At 41.6% G+C, this 18,324-nt stretch overlaps 1 protein-coding gene across 2 annotated transcripts; it reads left to right on the top strand.

Annotated features, from left to right (window-relative positions):
- Positions 1-7,862: 7,862 nt before the first annotated feature.
- Positions 7,863-16,286, top strand: macc1 (MET transcriptional regulator MACC1). Of its 2 annotated transcripts, none has more exons than XM_049026337.1 (5): positions 7,863-8,527; positions 9,915-10,031; positions 10,161-12,205; positions 13,572-13,748; positions 14,763-16,286. In XM_049026337.1, exons 2-5 carry the CDS (start codon positions 9,923-9,925, stop codon positions 14,964-14,966), a joined length of 2,535 nt encoding a protein of 844 aa, XP_048882294.1. In that variant the 5' UTR covers positions 7,863-8,527; positions 9,915-9,922; the 3' UTR covers positions 14,967-16,286. The 2 variants fall into 2 exon arrangements, with proteins under 2 accessions (XP_048882294.1, XP_048882293.1); XM_049026336.1 differs by having other exon boundaries at positions 7,865-8,527; positions 13,572-13,760.
- Positions 16,287-18,324: the final 2,038 nt, after the last annotated feature.

The raw sequence follows: 18,324 nt of genomic DNA, 5'->3' as shown, positions 1-18,324 counted from the left end.
ACCGTATTGTCGTGTCTTATCGTGAAAACCCCTAATGTCCCTTAACCTACATATGAAGGCGGCGCCATCCTAATTAATATTTAGATAAGAGGTGTGAACAAGCCGAGGACCGTATATGAACTCTGAAGACATTAACCGTCACTGCTCTTGCATCAAATTGATATGTATTCATCCGTGAGATTTCGATTCACTCCTTTTATGGTCATTTTAATACATCTGTATGATTACATTTGATCGATTTGTGTCAGAGTTTTATTCTTCATATTCACTTTCCCAGGGGGGTGGCAGAGGCATGGACACCCTGGAGAATTCAGGGGGCCCAGAACTTTACAGGGGCTCAAAATCTAGCATCCTAGTCCACAAAAGACTCCCCATGCGCCAAGCTTGGGCCCTGGAATTTCTAGCTAGACCATGCGCATAACATAGTGTAAATGAAATTAGTCAATGAACATTTTAAATACTGTATTATTTACCATGGAATTTTGCAATATATAAAGAGAAATAGTAACTCATAGGTGAGAATCTTATACACCATAATAATATGTAATATACTGGGCATATATTCATTTTAATTCCTCAAAGGAATCTCAAATCCCATCTCCGCTGTGTGTGTGGAGTTTGCTTGTCCTCGTCGTTTTCCCACAGATAGACTAATGGGCGCCTCGGAAGTGCGAGTAGCGTGTGACGGTGTGTGGCATGTGATAGACTGGCAATTTGCCTAGGGTGTGCCCCCCCCCCCCCCCCCCACTTCCTTGACCTGAAATGGTTGAGGTTATATATGGAAAAAAGTGGGCAGTCACCAACTTCCAAAGACACTTTGATAATGAATATTGAAAAATATGAAGTGTGTAGTTTAAAATGTGTTTTTGGAAGCTGCCTAATACAAGCTGTTCACCTCAAAAGTCGCAGACTGATAGAGGACTCGTTTTAGAAAGCTGTTGTAATATGGGTTGGTGAAAGGTTGGAAGTCTGTGCACTTGTTTGACCTTTCTCATTGTGAATGGGATGGACATCTCGCTTGCGTGCTTAGAAAGTGAGCACACACCAAGCTTCATTCTTCCTTCCTCTGTGGATTCCTTTGAAGGATCTTCCCAAACCGGTCATACTCGCTGAGGCAGCACAACTCGGGGGGGGGGGGTGTTTGTAAGACGGCAGAGAGAGATACCTGTCATGCCCAGTAGATTATCTTTGTTCAGCAGTACGTTTCCACTCCCCAAAATAGGCCTGTGACTGTGCTGTTTTTAAGTGTGAGTGTGAAATGGACTGCTAGTATAATTCATAATTCACATTTCTGCATATTATGACCTGAAACATCATCAGATTTTTCACACACATCCTCAAAGTAGATAAAGAGAACCCAGTTGAATAAATAAGACAAAAATATTTCACTTGGTCAATTATTTATTGGGGGAAATGATCCAATATTACATATCTGTCAGTGGCAAAAATATGTGAACTTTTCATTTCAGTACCTGCTGTGACCCCCTTTTGCAGCAATAACTGCAACTAAACGTATCCGGTAACTGTTGATCAGTCCTGCACATTGGCTTGGAGGAATTTTTGTCCATTCCTCCTTACAGAACAGCCTCAGCTCTGGAATATTGGTGGGTTTCCTCGCATGAACTGCTCACTACAGGTCCTTCCACAACATCTCAATTGGATTAAGGTCAGGACTTTGATTAGGCCATTCCAAAACATTAACTTTATTCTTCCTTAACCATTCTTTGGTAGAATGACTTGTATGCATAGGATCGTTATCTTACTGCATGACCCACTGTCTCTTGAGATTCAGTTCATGGACAGATGACATTTTCCTTTAGTATTTGCTGGTAAAATTCAGAATTCATTGTTCCATCAATGATGGCAAACTGTCCCAGCCCAGATGCAGCAAAACAGGCCCAAACCATCATACTATTACCACCATGTTTCATAGATGGGATAAGGTTCTTATGCTGGAATTCACTGTTGTCCTGTCTCTAAACATGACACTTCTCATTCAAACCAAAAAGTTCTATTTTGGTCTCATCCATCCCCGAGAAATCTTTCCAGTAGCCTCCTTGCTTGTCCATCTGACCTTTAGCAAACTGCCGTTCATCTGCAAAGTTCTTTGTGGAGACCAGTGGCTTTCTCCTTGCAACCCTGCCATGAAAACCATTGTTATTCAGTGTTCTCCTGATGCTGGACTCATGAACATTAACATTAGCCAGTGCAAGAGAGGCCTTCAGTTGCTTAGCAGTGACCTCTGGGGTCCTTTGTGACCTAGCCGACTATTACACGCTTTGCTCTTAGACTGATCTTAGTTGGTTAGTCACTCCTGGGGAGGGTAACAATGGTCTTAAATTTCCTCCATTTGTACACAATCGGTCTTACTGTGGATTGGTGGAGTCCAAACTCTTTAGGGATGGTTTTGTAACCTTTTCCAGCCTGTTGAGCATCAACAGCCCCTTTTCTGAGGTCCTCAGTAATCTCCTTTGTTGATTCACTTCCACAAACAAATGTTAACACTTTGGTAGCTTCGTGTTCTTTAAATAACACTGGGTGCCCACACACCTGATTGTCATCCCACTGATTGAAGACACCTGACTAATTTCACCTTCAAATTACCTGCTAATCCTTTGCATACTTTTTTCCACTGACAGATATGTAATATCGAATCATTTTCCTCAATAAATAAATGACCAAATGAAATTTTTTTCTCTCATTTGTTTAACTGGGTTTTCTTTATCTACTTTGAGGACTCGTGTGAAAATCTGATGATGCTTCAGGTCATATTTATGCAGAAATGTAGACAATTCTATAGGGTTCACAAACTTTCAAGCACCTCTGTACTTCAGTCATCCAAAAATATACTCTCAGGCAATGTTCTTTAGGGTGTGTAGCTATTGTCCAATTTGGTCAAACTGGTCAAAAGATCCCAGTCACCCTGTTCTAACGAGAGCAGGTATGCATGTTCATTTGCGGATGTGATTTTTTTGTTTGAAGTTCCTTTTTCATGTTATGCAAAACTTTTGCAATTTTCTACCGCATTGTCATGTGTCTCTTGCAGCTGGAATCGCAGCTGTCCTTTCACCTACTGTCCATATCAAGGCAGTGCCGTGCTAATCAATATTCAGGTACATTATGCTAGAACCCAGTCATCTATCCATCACGATTTGGCCCTTGTCAGAATCCCTCAGATCCTTACCTTGCCCATTTTTCTGACATATCAACTTCAACAACTGACAGGTGTCATTGTAATGAGATAATCAGTGTTATTCACGTCACCTGTCAGTGGTTTTAATGTCATTGCTGACTGGCGTAGAGAACATTGCGTATTTTACAGTATGTGTTGCACCTAAGACCATCTCTGCAGACACAAATTACAGTTAAGATTCTATGTCTTTAGGGCCATACTAGTAGGCACAAGTTCAAGAATGTGTCTCGTTCTCTGCATGAAAGATAGCACAATAGATTCAGTTCTATTTTAATGTCAAACAGGAATGCAAACAAGGGGTCACCTTCTGATGTTGTGAAAGATGAAATGTATTAAATATCCTTTTTAAGTTTAGCTGAGGAACATAAGAAAAGTACCCAGTGATCTTAATTGCATTTTACTCAGGAGATTCAGGTATTAACTTTTAATTTGAATGTGTAAAACACACGTTCATGTGTACACCACCATGCCACCCCCTACCCACATGAGTCTTAAACAGAAAACATTAGCCGAAAAAAAAACAAACAAGCTAATTAAGCCTCTATCCTCTTAGCGAATAAGGATGGACTAGCATGAACTTTTGTTTACTTAGGAAGCAAGATACGGTCGGAGAAAAAAATATTCTGGCACAACTTGTAGATGCAGGTTGCTGTTGTCATGTGAAAATGTGTAAGTTCAAGCTGCCTTGTGATCCAGATTACGCTATGTAGACAATCAGTTGTATGCGGTAATAGATAGTTTAAATACCTCTAGTAGCCACTAGATGATCTTATCCCTCCAAGCGCTCCGCTAGACAGTCCACATTTTTGCTCACCATCTTATCTGTTTGATACATTTGAATGCGGGATTGCCCCGACAATAAAAATTCTAACTTTCCTACAATTAACTACAATCAGTAGGCTTTTACAGGTGAAAACCTAGAGTTTCACATATCAATTCATTAAGTGAATTGTCCTACATTTATCCATATCTGCAGTACCAATTGCTTCTCATGTTCTCATATTTCTTTGTGTATCTATAGACCATAGTAAGTACCACATCAATGAAAACCCGATACACTGATTTGTTCATCAGTTTCGTGTATAACACTGACAGTAGTCTGAGTGATAGGTGGCAATGATGAAATAACAATTGACATATTGCTGCTGGAACAGCAAATGAATGTTAATAACACAAGGAGATGATTGGCATCTTCAGCATGTCCTGGCCTGGCCTCTCTCCTATGAGGATCAGTAACTCCACAATGGATTGACCATGTTTCTAGGTGTGCTTGGAAGACTTCACCTGGTCAACCAACCCCAGCTCCCCGATCAAGGGGCTCCAGTCCAGCCTGTACTTCCTATAACAACTGAAGAGGGTCACAAGCCCCCACCCATCCTCACCAAATTCTGCAGGGACACCAAGGTTTGCATGGAAGTGCTTGGGGTTCAGGGGAAACAATTTGGGGGGGGGGGGCACTGATTGTTTTAATTGAGATTTTCTTGTATTAAGCAGTGGCGTTAAAAGTTGTCGAGGGGTGGGGGGGGGGGGTATGATAATCAATCTGACATCAAACATCCTTGGTGTTTGGCATTCGGGGGAAATGATGGATCATTTGGGGGGGGGGGGGGGGGTCATGGCCCCTTATGATGTTGAGCCTGGGCAGCATCGAGAGTGTCCTGGCCAGCTGCATCAACGTCAGTTATGGGAACCGCAGCTCCATGGTCCGGAAGATTCTGCAGACGCTGATATGGATGCCCGAACCTATCATCCATACCTCTTTATGCCAAATGCAAGACATGTTCCAAACACACTGCATCCACCCAGCCTCCAGCATGGTGGTGAACCGCTCCCACCCCTCCCATGAATTCTACACACGCTTGTGTGGAGTGTTTTTATGCTGGATAGAAAACATACAGCAGGTAAAGGTCTCAGCTTTCCGGCCCCTTAGGCTATTGATGTTTGTACAGGAATGTTTTTGCATGTAAATTATTGCATGACCCTGCCTTTGTCATGTCTGTGTTGTCATGAATGTCGCACTGTAGCTCCAGCAGGAATGCCGTCTTTTCACTGTGTTTCCTACTTGGCTGAACTGACAGTTAAGCTGTATTTGACTTGGCTTAGTTGTTCATTTTGGTTGCATGTGCAAAGAACCAATATATACAGACGCTTTGTACAGTATGTACAGTATTATGTATGTATATACGAAATCTGCATATAAAGAAGGTAAGTGCATGAAGAAGGTAAAGATGTGTTATGTAATGAAGGATTTTAACAGAATATTTTCTTCTACTTAAAATCGATAAAATAAAATTTTGCAGGACTTGAGTCTCCACACTTTGCTTTCAGTAAAGTACTGGAAATAATTATGCATCACCCCATTGACCTGTCAAAGAATACTTGGCAAAATAAAGTTGGTCCCTAATTGCTTCAAACATTTCATTTGGCATTTTTTCCCCTCAGCACAGGTAAGACAACAATAATGCTATATATCATGTCTTAAAAGGTACCTTTATGTATTTAAATATAACAAATATACTACTCCATACTGTGTGCACACACAGTATTAAATTCATAATGATTAAAACAACCACTAGAGGGCAATATCGTCTTGATTCTTTGGGACCTTTTGCTAAACCTCTAGGCACCTTGTTGACCTGATATGCCGTGTCGTCCGTGTTCATGGATTCGCATCACATAACTAAAATGGAGGCTCAATCCTCCGGAGTCTGAGGTCTGCCAGCCACTTTCTGAGGCAGTCTGACATACCTTGAAATTTTTATAAATTTTGCATATTTAAAAAACATTTTTCCCAAAGTGTTACATACGCTTTTATTCAGCACAAACTCAGCACCAATAATCTGAGACCATTAAGAATCACATTATATCATTCCAGGCCGTCCTGTGTTTGCCCATGAATTGTTCATCATGGAGGCAGTCCGAGAGGTTCATGTATTACCACACAACAGCACTCAGACAAGCAACTTGACTTCCTTGATGGCGCTGCCTCAAATGCAGTCTTCATAATGAACAATTCATAGCAAAATACAGGTTGGGTTACTTAAGTCAGTAAAATTGGTTTTCATGCAATTGTAGGCATTTCGGGTGCAGTAGATTCACTCAACCCTATTTGTACTTGCAACCTTCCGAATCCCATCTGCAAATGCAGAAAAAGGTTCTTGCCACTGGATCTGAATGCCCAGGTGATATGCAACTCAAGGGCATCTTACAGACATTGTCACCAAGTGGCCTGAGGATGTTTATATCTGATTCGGCAAAGGATGGTGCACTTGCTGGTGGTTGGTTACTGGGAGACAGCAGATACCCGGGTGTTGTACTGACTTTGAAAATATTACCAGTATGCAAAAGACCAGTCCAGCTCACCTACTGCATCACGCCCTTGTTTTGACCTTTATATTTTGGTGGTATTCCTGACAGCTTACCAAGGAGAGCTCAGTCTCGGAATAAAACGTTTATTCGGCTTTTCTTTTTTATTATTTAAATTCTCGTTTTTAAAATGGTGGGCAAAGTACAACAAATCAACGTCAGACTAACTGGACCAAACAAGTTAGCAGTTCTACACGGATAACAATGACAAGAAAGAGAGAGGAGTTACCTTTGGGAGAAACTAGAATGAAGGGCGAAGACCATCCTTCACTCACTGGTACACTGCAGTACAAGTTTAGGTAAGTTATAGTGCAAGGTAAATTCAGACAGATGGCAGAACAGTTGGGGGGGGGGGGTGTGGCTCGGTGGGTTAGGATGCTGTGCTCATGACTGAAAGGTTGCCAGTTCTAATCCTGTAGTCAGCAGAGTGATGTCATTGCTGGGCCTCTGAGCAAAGCCCTTAACCCCAATTGCCCTGGGGACTGGATGAAGCGCATTAAATTAGGAAAATACCCCTGGTAGGTTATGGAGCAGGCAGGGAATTCCCTTTTATCTGCACCTAGAGTGGTTCAACCTAGAAGGGGGGATAAGGGAGGTGCATCCAGAGTGAATGACACCAGCTCCACTCAGCAGACCCGGAGTGCTCATTCATTTTCCCCTGCGGGCCAAATTTCATCAGCGACACGAAGCCTAAGGCCACTGGCCCCAATTAAAATTTTTCCAGGGTCAGCAGTTAGCCTGATGATCGATCACACGGTCAAGAAAAAAAAGTATGTTTTGGTTCATATAGTGACCAAAGTCCGCCACCTGAATACCCCTTCCCTAGACCGGGGGTGTGTCACTATCCGAAGCTGGTAAGCTAATCTAAACAAGTGTTTTTAAACTTGACGTACAGACTGAGAGCGAATCCCACACCGTAGCTCTCTCTATGCTGGGAACTAACTGATAGCCCAGCTAGAGAGAGGTGAAAAACGGTGTTTCATGTAGTTTCATAATGTAATTTATATTGCTAACTTGCACTTCTTACCAGTCACTCATTGGAAACTCAGCCTAGCAGCATTAAATAAACAAGCTGGTTCACTGCTAGCCTATATGTTTGCGAAATACTTTCTATCGCCAGACCTATATATGCAGATTCTTTTTTACAAGTACGTTACGGTTACGGTACGGTTATGACCGACCTTAAATGGGACTCGTGTGAGGCACAGATCATCTAGGATTTATCGATAGGATTGTTCCACCATCGTGCCTTATTAAGTGTCACTGTGGATCTTTTCTCTCTGATGCTGTCAGGCTGTACGAGGCATTTCCCTCCAGCAGCCCTCCTCTCTCAGCGGCTGCCCTTTCCGCACAAGGAACATTGTTACGACACTGCATTCACAGCTGAACATTATATGATCTAAACTATTTATCTTTTTATTCTCTGTTCTGCAACAGTAATGTTTTGTGATATGTATATTATGTTATGTTACTGTCGTGTCTGCATCTTGTAACTGCACATTGAATGTTTATTATCGCTACTGTTTTCTCTTTCTTGTAACATTACAAGAAAACATTTAGATGAGCGGAAATAGCATAGAACAACTTAAATTAGACATATCGTCGTTAAGAAATGCACGCGGTAATAGTTTTTCAGCAGCAAGTGAACTCTCATAAACTTCCTTTAAGCACCGAAACTACCTTTCTTTCAGTAGTTTCAGGTGTTGAAACTTTTGCGTCATTATAGCAGGGAACTGTGGGAGTTGCAGTTGTACAGTGAAACGCTGCCAATAGCAAAACTGCCGTGTAAATGACGAGTGTCGGTCCGGGGAGTATCTTTGACAGAACAATAATCGCTGGGAGAGAAATACTGGAGCGAAAGGTGTTGGTTTCGGACACTCCTCGGTGATAAAAACATACGGATTTATGATGGAGCCTTGAAGTGAATGTACATTGTAAATGAGGACTGAAATAGATTTTGTTCCGATGGTGAGTACTCCATTCATTGTATGAAAACTTAGAAAGTCACCTGGGCGACCCATGCAAATTATGTACATATATAAAATGCTTAAAGGCATTTTTGTTAAAATGTTGGAGTAGAACTATGGTTGATAGATTGAGTTTGTGAACTTATTTGGATTTCTGTAAAGAATAAGTTTATACAATATGCTTACAGACAATTAAATGACTCACTAAAGGAGATTAAAAAAACGTCCATATAAAAATAAGTGTGGGAACAGGTGCATTGACATATTTAAAACGTGTAAGTGTGAGAGACACCGTGACACGAATCTTAATTCACCTAGTTTCTTGTATGATTGTGGATCGTACGAAGCCACATTTAGAAACGTTGTACAGTCCAAGACAGGACTAACCTGTTTTATTTACCGAAGTAAGAAAATGCGATAGGAATGACTCACTGCGTTTGACAGGCGCAATAATTCCACACAGCTCGGTTTCATGTGCAAATATTTAAACGTTCATCTTTAGATGTTATGCATATAAAAATGTGTTATACCCATGTGATTAAAACCAAATCCATATATGTGTACGAGAAAGAGAGAGTAAATGCGCATCAGCAACGGCCGGAAACGCACACTGGTCTTAAATCGGTATGTTTATTATACGCGCGATTAAGGCTCGCAACTACTGTTCCAAAGACCTGCTATTTTACGGCACTGGAGAGTAGACGTTTCTGTTATTGGGCCTATAAGGTCGTTTGGAAACAATGTCTGCGATCTGTGCATGGCGTTCTCTATAAGATTCATATTCATAAATCGTCACTCAACGCATATTTTTTCTGTTCAATGTGTGCTACTTACATATAAAACACTAAGCTGTTACATGGTCCTTTTCATGAGATGAGCACCAAAAAGTGTACAAAAGGCATGTCGGGGGAGGGGTAAAAAACATTTCACCTAATTGAGAAGAAAATACTCGTTATGTGGTATGTTACCTGCTGTTGTTATTCAATGGGGTGTAGACGTTATGAACCTTTTAACTGCAAAAAAAAAATCACCGAAACTACACACTAATCTCACTCTTCTATAGTGTAACATGTACCCAAAGTGTACCCTAAAATGTGTAAAGTGTTTTGGGACACTCTTCAGAGAATTTCTCCTTTTAGATTTCCAGGTGAAATCTAGACATAAGAATGATATACGACTTGTCCATGATGAACCTATAAGTCATGAATGATGTAATATTGTAAGTTGTCACCATTGGAGAAACTTGTGTGTGTGTGTGTGTGTGTGTGTGTATAAGGGAAAGTTGTGTGAATATTATACCTGTCCTATGAATGTGTGTGTGCGTTTATGTGTAGTTATGCACGCAGCTGCATTTCAAATGAACAAATTTCCTATCTTTATGATTGCAGGTGTGAAGATGACCGCTGCTAAAACAATGTCACATCACACAGGGAGTCTTCTTAGAAGCCGATCTGAGGGAATGTTGATTGATTTCAATGAGGATGAAATGCCAAACAATTTCAGCGGTACCAGATTCAGTTTACATTCTAGATAAACATACAATATTTTGTTAAACAGGTTTCTGTATACCTTTACATAAGGCTGATTGTTTTGCATTCGTGTCTTGGTTATAGTACGCTGCTCTTCTTTTACAGATGATTTTGATGCAGCTCACATGACAACGCAGTCTGATCTGCCAGTTTTACAGCCTGAGGTTCCCAGTACTGTACACAAAACTAACCCCTTTTGGAATGGACTTTCTGGCTCTAATCCATTTTTGGATGATATTGTGCACACTGACAAAGAAAGTAGGAGATCTATCGCAGACGTTTCCATTCTAAAGGACGATCCCTCTGTGATATTTGGTGAGAATAATGTGGACTTCAGTAATTCTTCAGATGAGGCAAACTTTGGCCAGCTTTTCGGTCCGATACGAAAGAACAAGTCCGAGAGACGAAAAAGTGCCTCGGATATCCTGGATGTGAACGAGGAGACGGACACCCAAAAAGAGGGCTCCTTCAACTACTCAAGTCAGCTTTTAAACCCCGACTTTGAATGGCTGAAGGATGATAGGGAAGCCTACAAGATGGCCTGGCTGAGTCACAGACAGTTAACGAGGTCCTGCCTAGACCTGGGCTCCACGAGCCCAGGATGGGCTCAAACCCAAGCCTCGGAGACCCAGATCGTCTGCAAGATCGGGCACAATGGTGGCTCTGTACAGTTGCCTCACTCTGACATAAGTGTCTGTATTCCAGAAGGCCATGTTCTTCCTGGGGAAATGCAAGAAATCGGGTTGAAGGCAGTCCTAGACCCACCAATTGGTCTTTGCAATGACCTTCTAACAATCGTAAGTCCACTCCTGGAAGTGAGTCTAAGCAACATCAACATGAAGAAATCTATTTCTCTATTGATGAAGATTTCTGGCGAAGTAAAGAATGATCCACTGAGTCAGGTGATGACCCAGCTGACTGGCTTAGTTTCCCATAAACGGGACGGGCCTTTTCAAAAGATAAAGCACTCTTACCTATATAACAATACTGTACAGATGAAGATCGAAAACCTAAAACCACACATGTATATCGTTGCTGCCATGCAGGCCACCATTCTCCAGCCACCTGCTACATCTGTGTGGGACTACATGAACAGACATCTCACTGTTGGGGTTTATGGACCAAGGCATATTCATCCATCTTTCAAAGCGGTTTGTGTAGTTTCCTGTCACAGTGAAATCCCAAAGAAGCTACCATTTTCAAACAACAAAAGGGGTCCCAGGAACTTACCGCCGCTTGTGTTGCAGCTTTGGGGCAAGCAGAATTTCAGCCTGAATGGGCTCAAAGATCTGTATGTTACAACCAAGCCGATGGGAACAGCGTTTGAGGTTAGGGCTGGAGAACAAGTTAAAGTGCTGAAGAAAGAGGACCTCAGGACATGCCAGGTCTTTCGCCTCCCATTTTCAGTGTCTATGACCTCCAAAGAGGAAGTGGTCCCCTTCAAATTAGTCGTTAAGATAGAAGACTCAAAGGATTCATCATTAACTAAATTTCAGGTGCAGTCTCCAGGTCCTGTGCATCAAAGGACAGAAAGGCTTGCTCAGAAAAGATTAGAGACATTCAGGGAGAAAGTACAAGTTGAAACAATTCCAGAGGAAATGATAGAACGGTCTCCCAAATTTCAGGACCAGCCGGTACATATAAAGTGGTACGGTGTGACCCTGAAGTCTGTCATTCATCAGCCAAGGGTTGAATACCTGCTGGACTACATTAAGGGTGAGACCGTGGCCATTCTCTCTCGAGACACAGTGAAATCAGTGGGTCAGTCGAAAGTGAAGGAGTGGTACATCGCTTTCCTTCGGGGTCGGGTTGGCCTGCTCCACTCTAAGAATGTCAAGGTCATACCCAAAGATCAGGTGATTGATTTTACTGACGTGGAGGTGAAGACGAAAGTGCTTCTGGACAACATAGCTATTCCATTTAAGAAGCTAACGTACATGTACTCCACCATCGAGACTTTGGTGGTGGAGCATGTAAGCAGCTGGAGGACCTTTGCTGAGGCACTGGGCTACACCAACCTTTCCCTGGATGACATTGTCTGGAGGCAGATCGAGACGGAGTCGGAAAAAGTGGCCTGTGTGCTTGAGAAGCTCAAGGAGGATTGTCACTCGGACAAGAGCAGGAAGAAGTTTCAGCACGAACTCATTGTTGTAAGTGAGAAGCACGGCGGGGGGGGGGGGGGGGGGGGCTTTGCCTGTTTTCTGCCGGTTAAGGTGTTCCTGTCCCATTGATTTTTACACTACAATTTCGTCGCATATAAAAGGTTTAATCTTAAAAGTAAATCTTAGCTTATGATTACTTAAGAAGACTTTGGATTCATCCAAGCTGCATAAAACTGACATTCAAAAATGAAATATAAATAATTATAACATACTTCAATGCACACGTGCGTCTGTTTTTCAGTCAACATAAAGTCAGACCCAAGTGGGCTAAGAGTCTGTGATCATCAGGTCGGGGTTCAAACCCGGCCTCAGCACATCTGAATATCCCTGAGCAAGGCCCTTAGCCCCTAGCTGGGCGGGTGGCTGCCCTTCATTGCCAGGCTTGCTATCATGGAAAAGAGAATTTCCTCACAGGGATCAATAAAGTATCAAATATTATTACTGTATTTTACTGATTCAGGTTATCACACAGTCAGTATAACATTGATGGGAAAACAGCAAAAACTAAAAAAATCTGTAACACCGTATGTCCCCATTTAAATAATTAATTCTAATAAACTTCAGTGTGAAACTCCTTTGCAAAACACTGCGCAGAGCCATTCTTCTATGGCTCATGGAATTAAACCTGTTGGTTGGCTTCACGTTTTTCAGACGCGTAGGTATCGCTTGCGTTGGTAACTTTATACCATTAAGCAGATCAGTGACATGTTTCAAAGATGGATACCGTCACTGAATAGCACAAGATGTGCAGGCAATTTCGGGTGACTTGGATTACTTTATCCAGATAATTATAATTTCAAATTCACTAATAATGCATAAATTGGTTGCATTTATAATACTCAGGCTGCCGAAAAGTTAGTTTTTTTCCCAATAAAATCTGAAAAGTACAAGAAAGATTAAAATATGTATGAGGGATTAAAAGAACAAGTCGGATACGTAGCCGAAAATTTATATATAGAGAAAAAGATATTCACTGTTTTTATAGGTATGTCTCATATGCGAAATTCAGATGATTGATTGCTGTTGCCCAGTATTTTGATATGAATATACATGGTATCATAGGTTATTTAAAATCCATCCATCCATTTTCCAAACCGCTTATCCTACTGGGTCGCGGGGGGTCCAGAGCCTATCCCGGAAGCAATGGGCATGAGGCAGGGTTATTTAAAATGAACAAAATATTTGTTAATTGTTGAATGAATGGAATTTTGCCACAGTATTAATAGAATGTCTTGTGTTGAATAAAAATAACTGCCGATATGGTAACGGCCCCACACTGGTGCCATCTTGTCTGCCGGAACAGCACAGCTGAAAGCCATATTAATATAGCGTGTGTATGTGTTTGCCTTGCCAGGGTCTCTTGAAGATGGATGCTCAGGATTTGGTATCTCGTCTGACTCAGAACACTGTGATTCTGTCAACGGCAGTGGAGCTGGGGGTGCGATGGAGGGAGCTCGCTGAAAAGCTTGGAAAACTCTCCAGTGCTCAAATTGCCAGATATGAGACTCCACACCAGGACAAATCAGGCCAGGTCAGTAGTCAGGTGAGTCAGAATGGTAATGAGCACCTTGATTGCTTTTCTATAAACTGAATTTCTGGAGAAAAGATGGATGGATGGATGGATATCTGTAGATATAACTCACTAAAGTGAGTTCTGATGATCTTATTTATTGCCTTTTATGTTTCTAATTTTTGTTAAATTAAGTAGCGAGGTTACGCACTTTCAGCTACAAGGGGTGGACAAAACATAGAACGCCTAACCATATACGGTATATGGTGGTTCTCCATTCCAGTCTTGGGGACCCTCTGTCTGTAGCACATGGTCCTGGAAAATAGCCTCCTGTTCCTTAGCTGCACAGCCGTTAAAAGCAATCGTGAAACATAATGACTCACGCAAGATGGCCGTCCGTGCTATTAATGATCCCACACCATGTGAAAGAGCTGCTAATGGTGGTGGTGGGTTGGAGGCATCATTTGGTTCCTCCAGAAGTAAACCAGAGTTGCTGGGAAAATGAGTAAAAGATGAGTCATCAGACCAGATTACTTGTCCCATTGATCCGGGGTCCAAGTTTTGTACCATTTGCATCAGGTTATGCAAGTCTATGCATTGGCATTGGATGAAAGCATTTTTGAGGCCCCCTTATAGGGACCTTATTTAAATCTGCAGCAATCTTTGAGGCTGCACTTTTGTGGTGTAGAAGAACGGTCCTTCTAAGGCTCTGTCTATCCCTGTCCGATGGCGTCAGCGTGCAACAAATGTTCCTCTCCGCCAGTGCAGTTGTTTCCCGTTTTTCACATACGTTGTTGTCCGTGAAACTTCGCCTTGACGCATGAAATCATTTGGAGTTTTTTTTGTACTTCTACTTTTTTTTACTTGCCCTTTTCGGGTCACTTTGTTGCCTCGTGATGCTTTGAAAAATCACATATCAAAGTGACGATTGTCTGTTTTGTAGCTGAACACGCGCTGATCACTTGCATCCAACCAAATACGACTCACCGCTGTCAGTGTGTGATGTTATTTTCTGTTTTTTTACTCTCCCCACAGTCCATGTGGAAGCCAGCGTACGACTTCCTGTACACGTGGAGCAGCCACTATGGAGAGCATCTGAGGGACCTAGTGCAGGACCTGCACCTGGCTCTGGACAAGATGAAGACCCCAATTACCAGGCAGTGGAGGGAGATAACCGGGGCACTCATCACGGTGAACTGCATGGAAGTCCTCCAGGGTTCCGCATTCTCTAAACCATAATGCCCACAGAATTCCGCGAATCTGACCCACGGTATTCGGCAGATCCGGTTAATACCATTTGAAGTAGCTTGTGTGCCCTGCGATAAGCAGCGTCCAACAAGGATGCACTTCACATCCTGCGCTGCACGGAACGAATGCCACACTCTGCCCTGCCCTGCCCTGCCCTGCCCTGCCCCCATGTTCCTGACCCGGGTAAGTGGTTGGAAGATAGAGAGATTTAAAATAACACTTATAACATGTTAATCTCATTATAACTATCCATATACTGCAGAAAATATGGCACATTTATTTATACTTATTTTATTTGTTTTATTGTTCTTAGTACTGGACTAAACGTTAACTTTAATATTATTATTTACTGTAATACTATGTCTCGACCTCACTGCATTTAAAGCAGTAAATGAATCATTTTCACATACTGTTACCGCTCCTGTAAATTAATCATTAACGTAAGTGGCATGTAGCCTTTTCAGATACGTGGACATTTTCTGCAGTTCTCTCTCTGCACGCCTTGCACATTTGGCTGTAGTCTGTTAGTCTGTTACGTATAATGAAAGTGTCGGTATAGTGAGAGCATTGGATGCCTGATTCCTGGAGAGGATAAACAGTGGTGGAACACAGGCTAAGCACAGCAGTGTAAAACGGGAGCACACTGTACTGTGTACTGCTTTATGCAAGGTCCAGACTTCATTGCTGAAATATGAAACCAAAACTCCCTTATATGTGGTGTCAGGGGCACGTTCGGAAAATGGATGTGGGAGGGACTGACGTCAAAGCGGTATTCACAATTATTTTGTTTTTAGGAAGACATGCCACTTAAGACCTCAGAATGATCAATTGAAAATATGCCTATTCAAGTAATGTGAAACTATTTGGTCATTTTATATACTATAGTATTTATATTCTTAATATTAATTTTTTATGCTGTAATTGTATTCAGTTTTACTTCTTTGGGGAAATGTCCTTTAGTACTCACACCTGTTACATTGTGTAGTGAATTAACTATTAACCACTGGCTTTGTAACAAAAACTAATTGTGATGCAAGATGCAATCAGCAACTTCTTTTCATGAAGACTAAATACATTTAAAATTTAAAAACAGCTTTGTATGGCTGTTAAGTATGCTTTTGTAAATAAATAAAAATAAATGTTAATAATTTAAGTATTGATTTACATGGTAGTGCCACATTTTATTTAAATATGCTGACGTTTGATCACATAATGATATCTTTTTGTTGATACCACAGAAACCTCTCAATATTCATGTGCATGAAAGGACACGGCTTGACTTCTGTGTAAAATAAAATATTTTCGATAATATTTGCAATGCTAACCACTGCACAGTTGAGCCAAAGTTTGAGTCCCAGTCCTGTATGTGCGTGGAGTTTGCCTGTTTCCCCCCAAAAACGTCCAAAAACGAGATAAGTTAATTGGCGTTGCCGAATTGTCTGTGTTTCTGAATGGTGTGTGTGTGTGTGTGTGTGTGTGTGTGTGTGTGCCCTGCGATCGGCCGGCACCTCATTCTAAGTTATTCTCTGTCTTGTGTCCATAGCTTCTGGGACACTCTCCAGACCTCGCCGCCCTGCATAGGATACGCGGGTGTACAAAATGGGTGGATGGATTATAGACTTAATTTGAAATGGGAATAGTAAAGTCATGCATCACTGAAGCCATTTCCGTCTGATAAGCATGTAAATACGCAGACGCGCAGACGGGCCCTCTCTGCGCTGCAGTTTCGCTAGCAGGAGTATATTCCTCATTGTCCTTGAACTTTGTAACTGGTGCAAGGCTCTCTGTTTGCACTGCACACAGGGCTCACCTGCGCTCTCCTTTAGAAGTCAACACATTTTAAATGAAAAATGATAGAGCCAAGAAGTGCGCAGTGGTCCTGCAGTGCTACTTCAGTGAAGCATACTAAATAAAACATTTAGTACTGATAGTGTTTCACTCTCAGTGTAATTCCCTTTCTTTGAACTGCAGATTTGCTGGTGAGAAATTCTGGCTTTTAACTGAGTAATTGGATTGAAACAATCTTGATGAAATAATAAGCCTGTTTAAAGTTTTGATTAGGGTTTCATCGCTTCAGCTATGACACAGTGCAGCGCTGGCTGTGTCTGTGTCATTCTGGGAAAATGAATGAATTTACCATTTATTAATACAAGAAATGATGTGGTAAAACCGCCATCTTTACACCCTGCTTTCTGCTCATCTTTCACCAACAATATCTGCAGTTAATGTAACGTATAATGATTATACTGTATGATGTAATTACCTGCTAGCTAACACTGTAACCTACCTGTAGATAGTTCTGCCTCTAAAAACATGGTAGACTCTACTACACGGTCTTTTAGGACACGGCCGGGACCCAACGGCCGGGACCGTTTCCTCTCACGAGCCGCATTCTTGTCCACGGGGCATGAATGTATCCGAGCTGACTGCTGTGAAAAAATATTTCAACTCCGTAAACTCATCATTTAATAATTTACCCTGCGCTATTACATTCAAACCGTACTATATATAGCACTGTCTAATTGTATTTATATATAGCAAGCCTGCAACTTTTGGAGCAAGCCCAGTCGCCGGGGTGGGGATGATGTCATGAGTTGCCATGGTTATTGATCACCAATCCCTTGCCTGCTAATGCCTCTGAATGTAGCCCAACTGACCCTGTGTGTACAGAATGATGTGCAGTCCCTTAGTATCGTTTACATTTAGATTGTTAATATATTAATTTATTTTTGTTGACCCCTCTAGTGCATAGCGCTGTGAATATGGTTTTCCTCCTGCTCACAGTGTCCCACACTGCATAGGCAGTTTTGAAAAGGAGACAGTTCCTCTTACTGTAACTTGTCACTCGTTTGCATGAAAGGAATGTTATGCTAACAATGTGAATGTAATCAGGTTATTTGAATACTGAAACCACGGCAACATTAACATGACTGAGCGAGGGAGGATAATCTTCTATCTGATCTGCCCTGTGCCATTTACAAAACCAATAATGTGTATAAAATGGCACATAACTGAGTAACTAGATATTTTAAGCTTTAAAATGTAATTTCAGAAGACTTTGATATGTCTTAAAAAAAACACGCATGTTTAAATGAAGTTAATGCAAATGCGTTAATGCAATGCGTTAAACTTGCAGTTTAGGGTAACGTGTGTAAAATGGGGTTCAGTGGTGTGTATTTTAGTATGAAGCAAGGCGACATTGTTGGTGATGGTCCAGTTAAGTTTCAGAATTGATTAGAGATAAGGAATGACCTATGGATGCTGGCAGTGCCCATACTCCTCTGATACCAACACTAAATATCAGCTATACTCACCCAAGTACTAACTGATAAGGGGCAAAGATATATTA

The sequence above is a fragment of the Brienomyrus brachyistius genome, chromosome 9 (assembly GCF_023856365.1).
Source record: "Brienomyrus brachyistius isolate T26 chromosome 9, BBRACH_0.4, whole genome shotgun sequence".
Classification (NCBI taxonomy): Eukaryota; Metazoa; Chordata; class Actinopteri; order Osteoglossiformes; family Mormyridae; genus Brienomyrus; species Brienomyrus brachyistius.
Note: the sequence above shows the minus strand (reverse complement) of the source record. Positions and strands in the feature narration are given on the sequence as shown.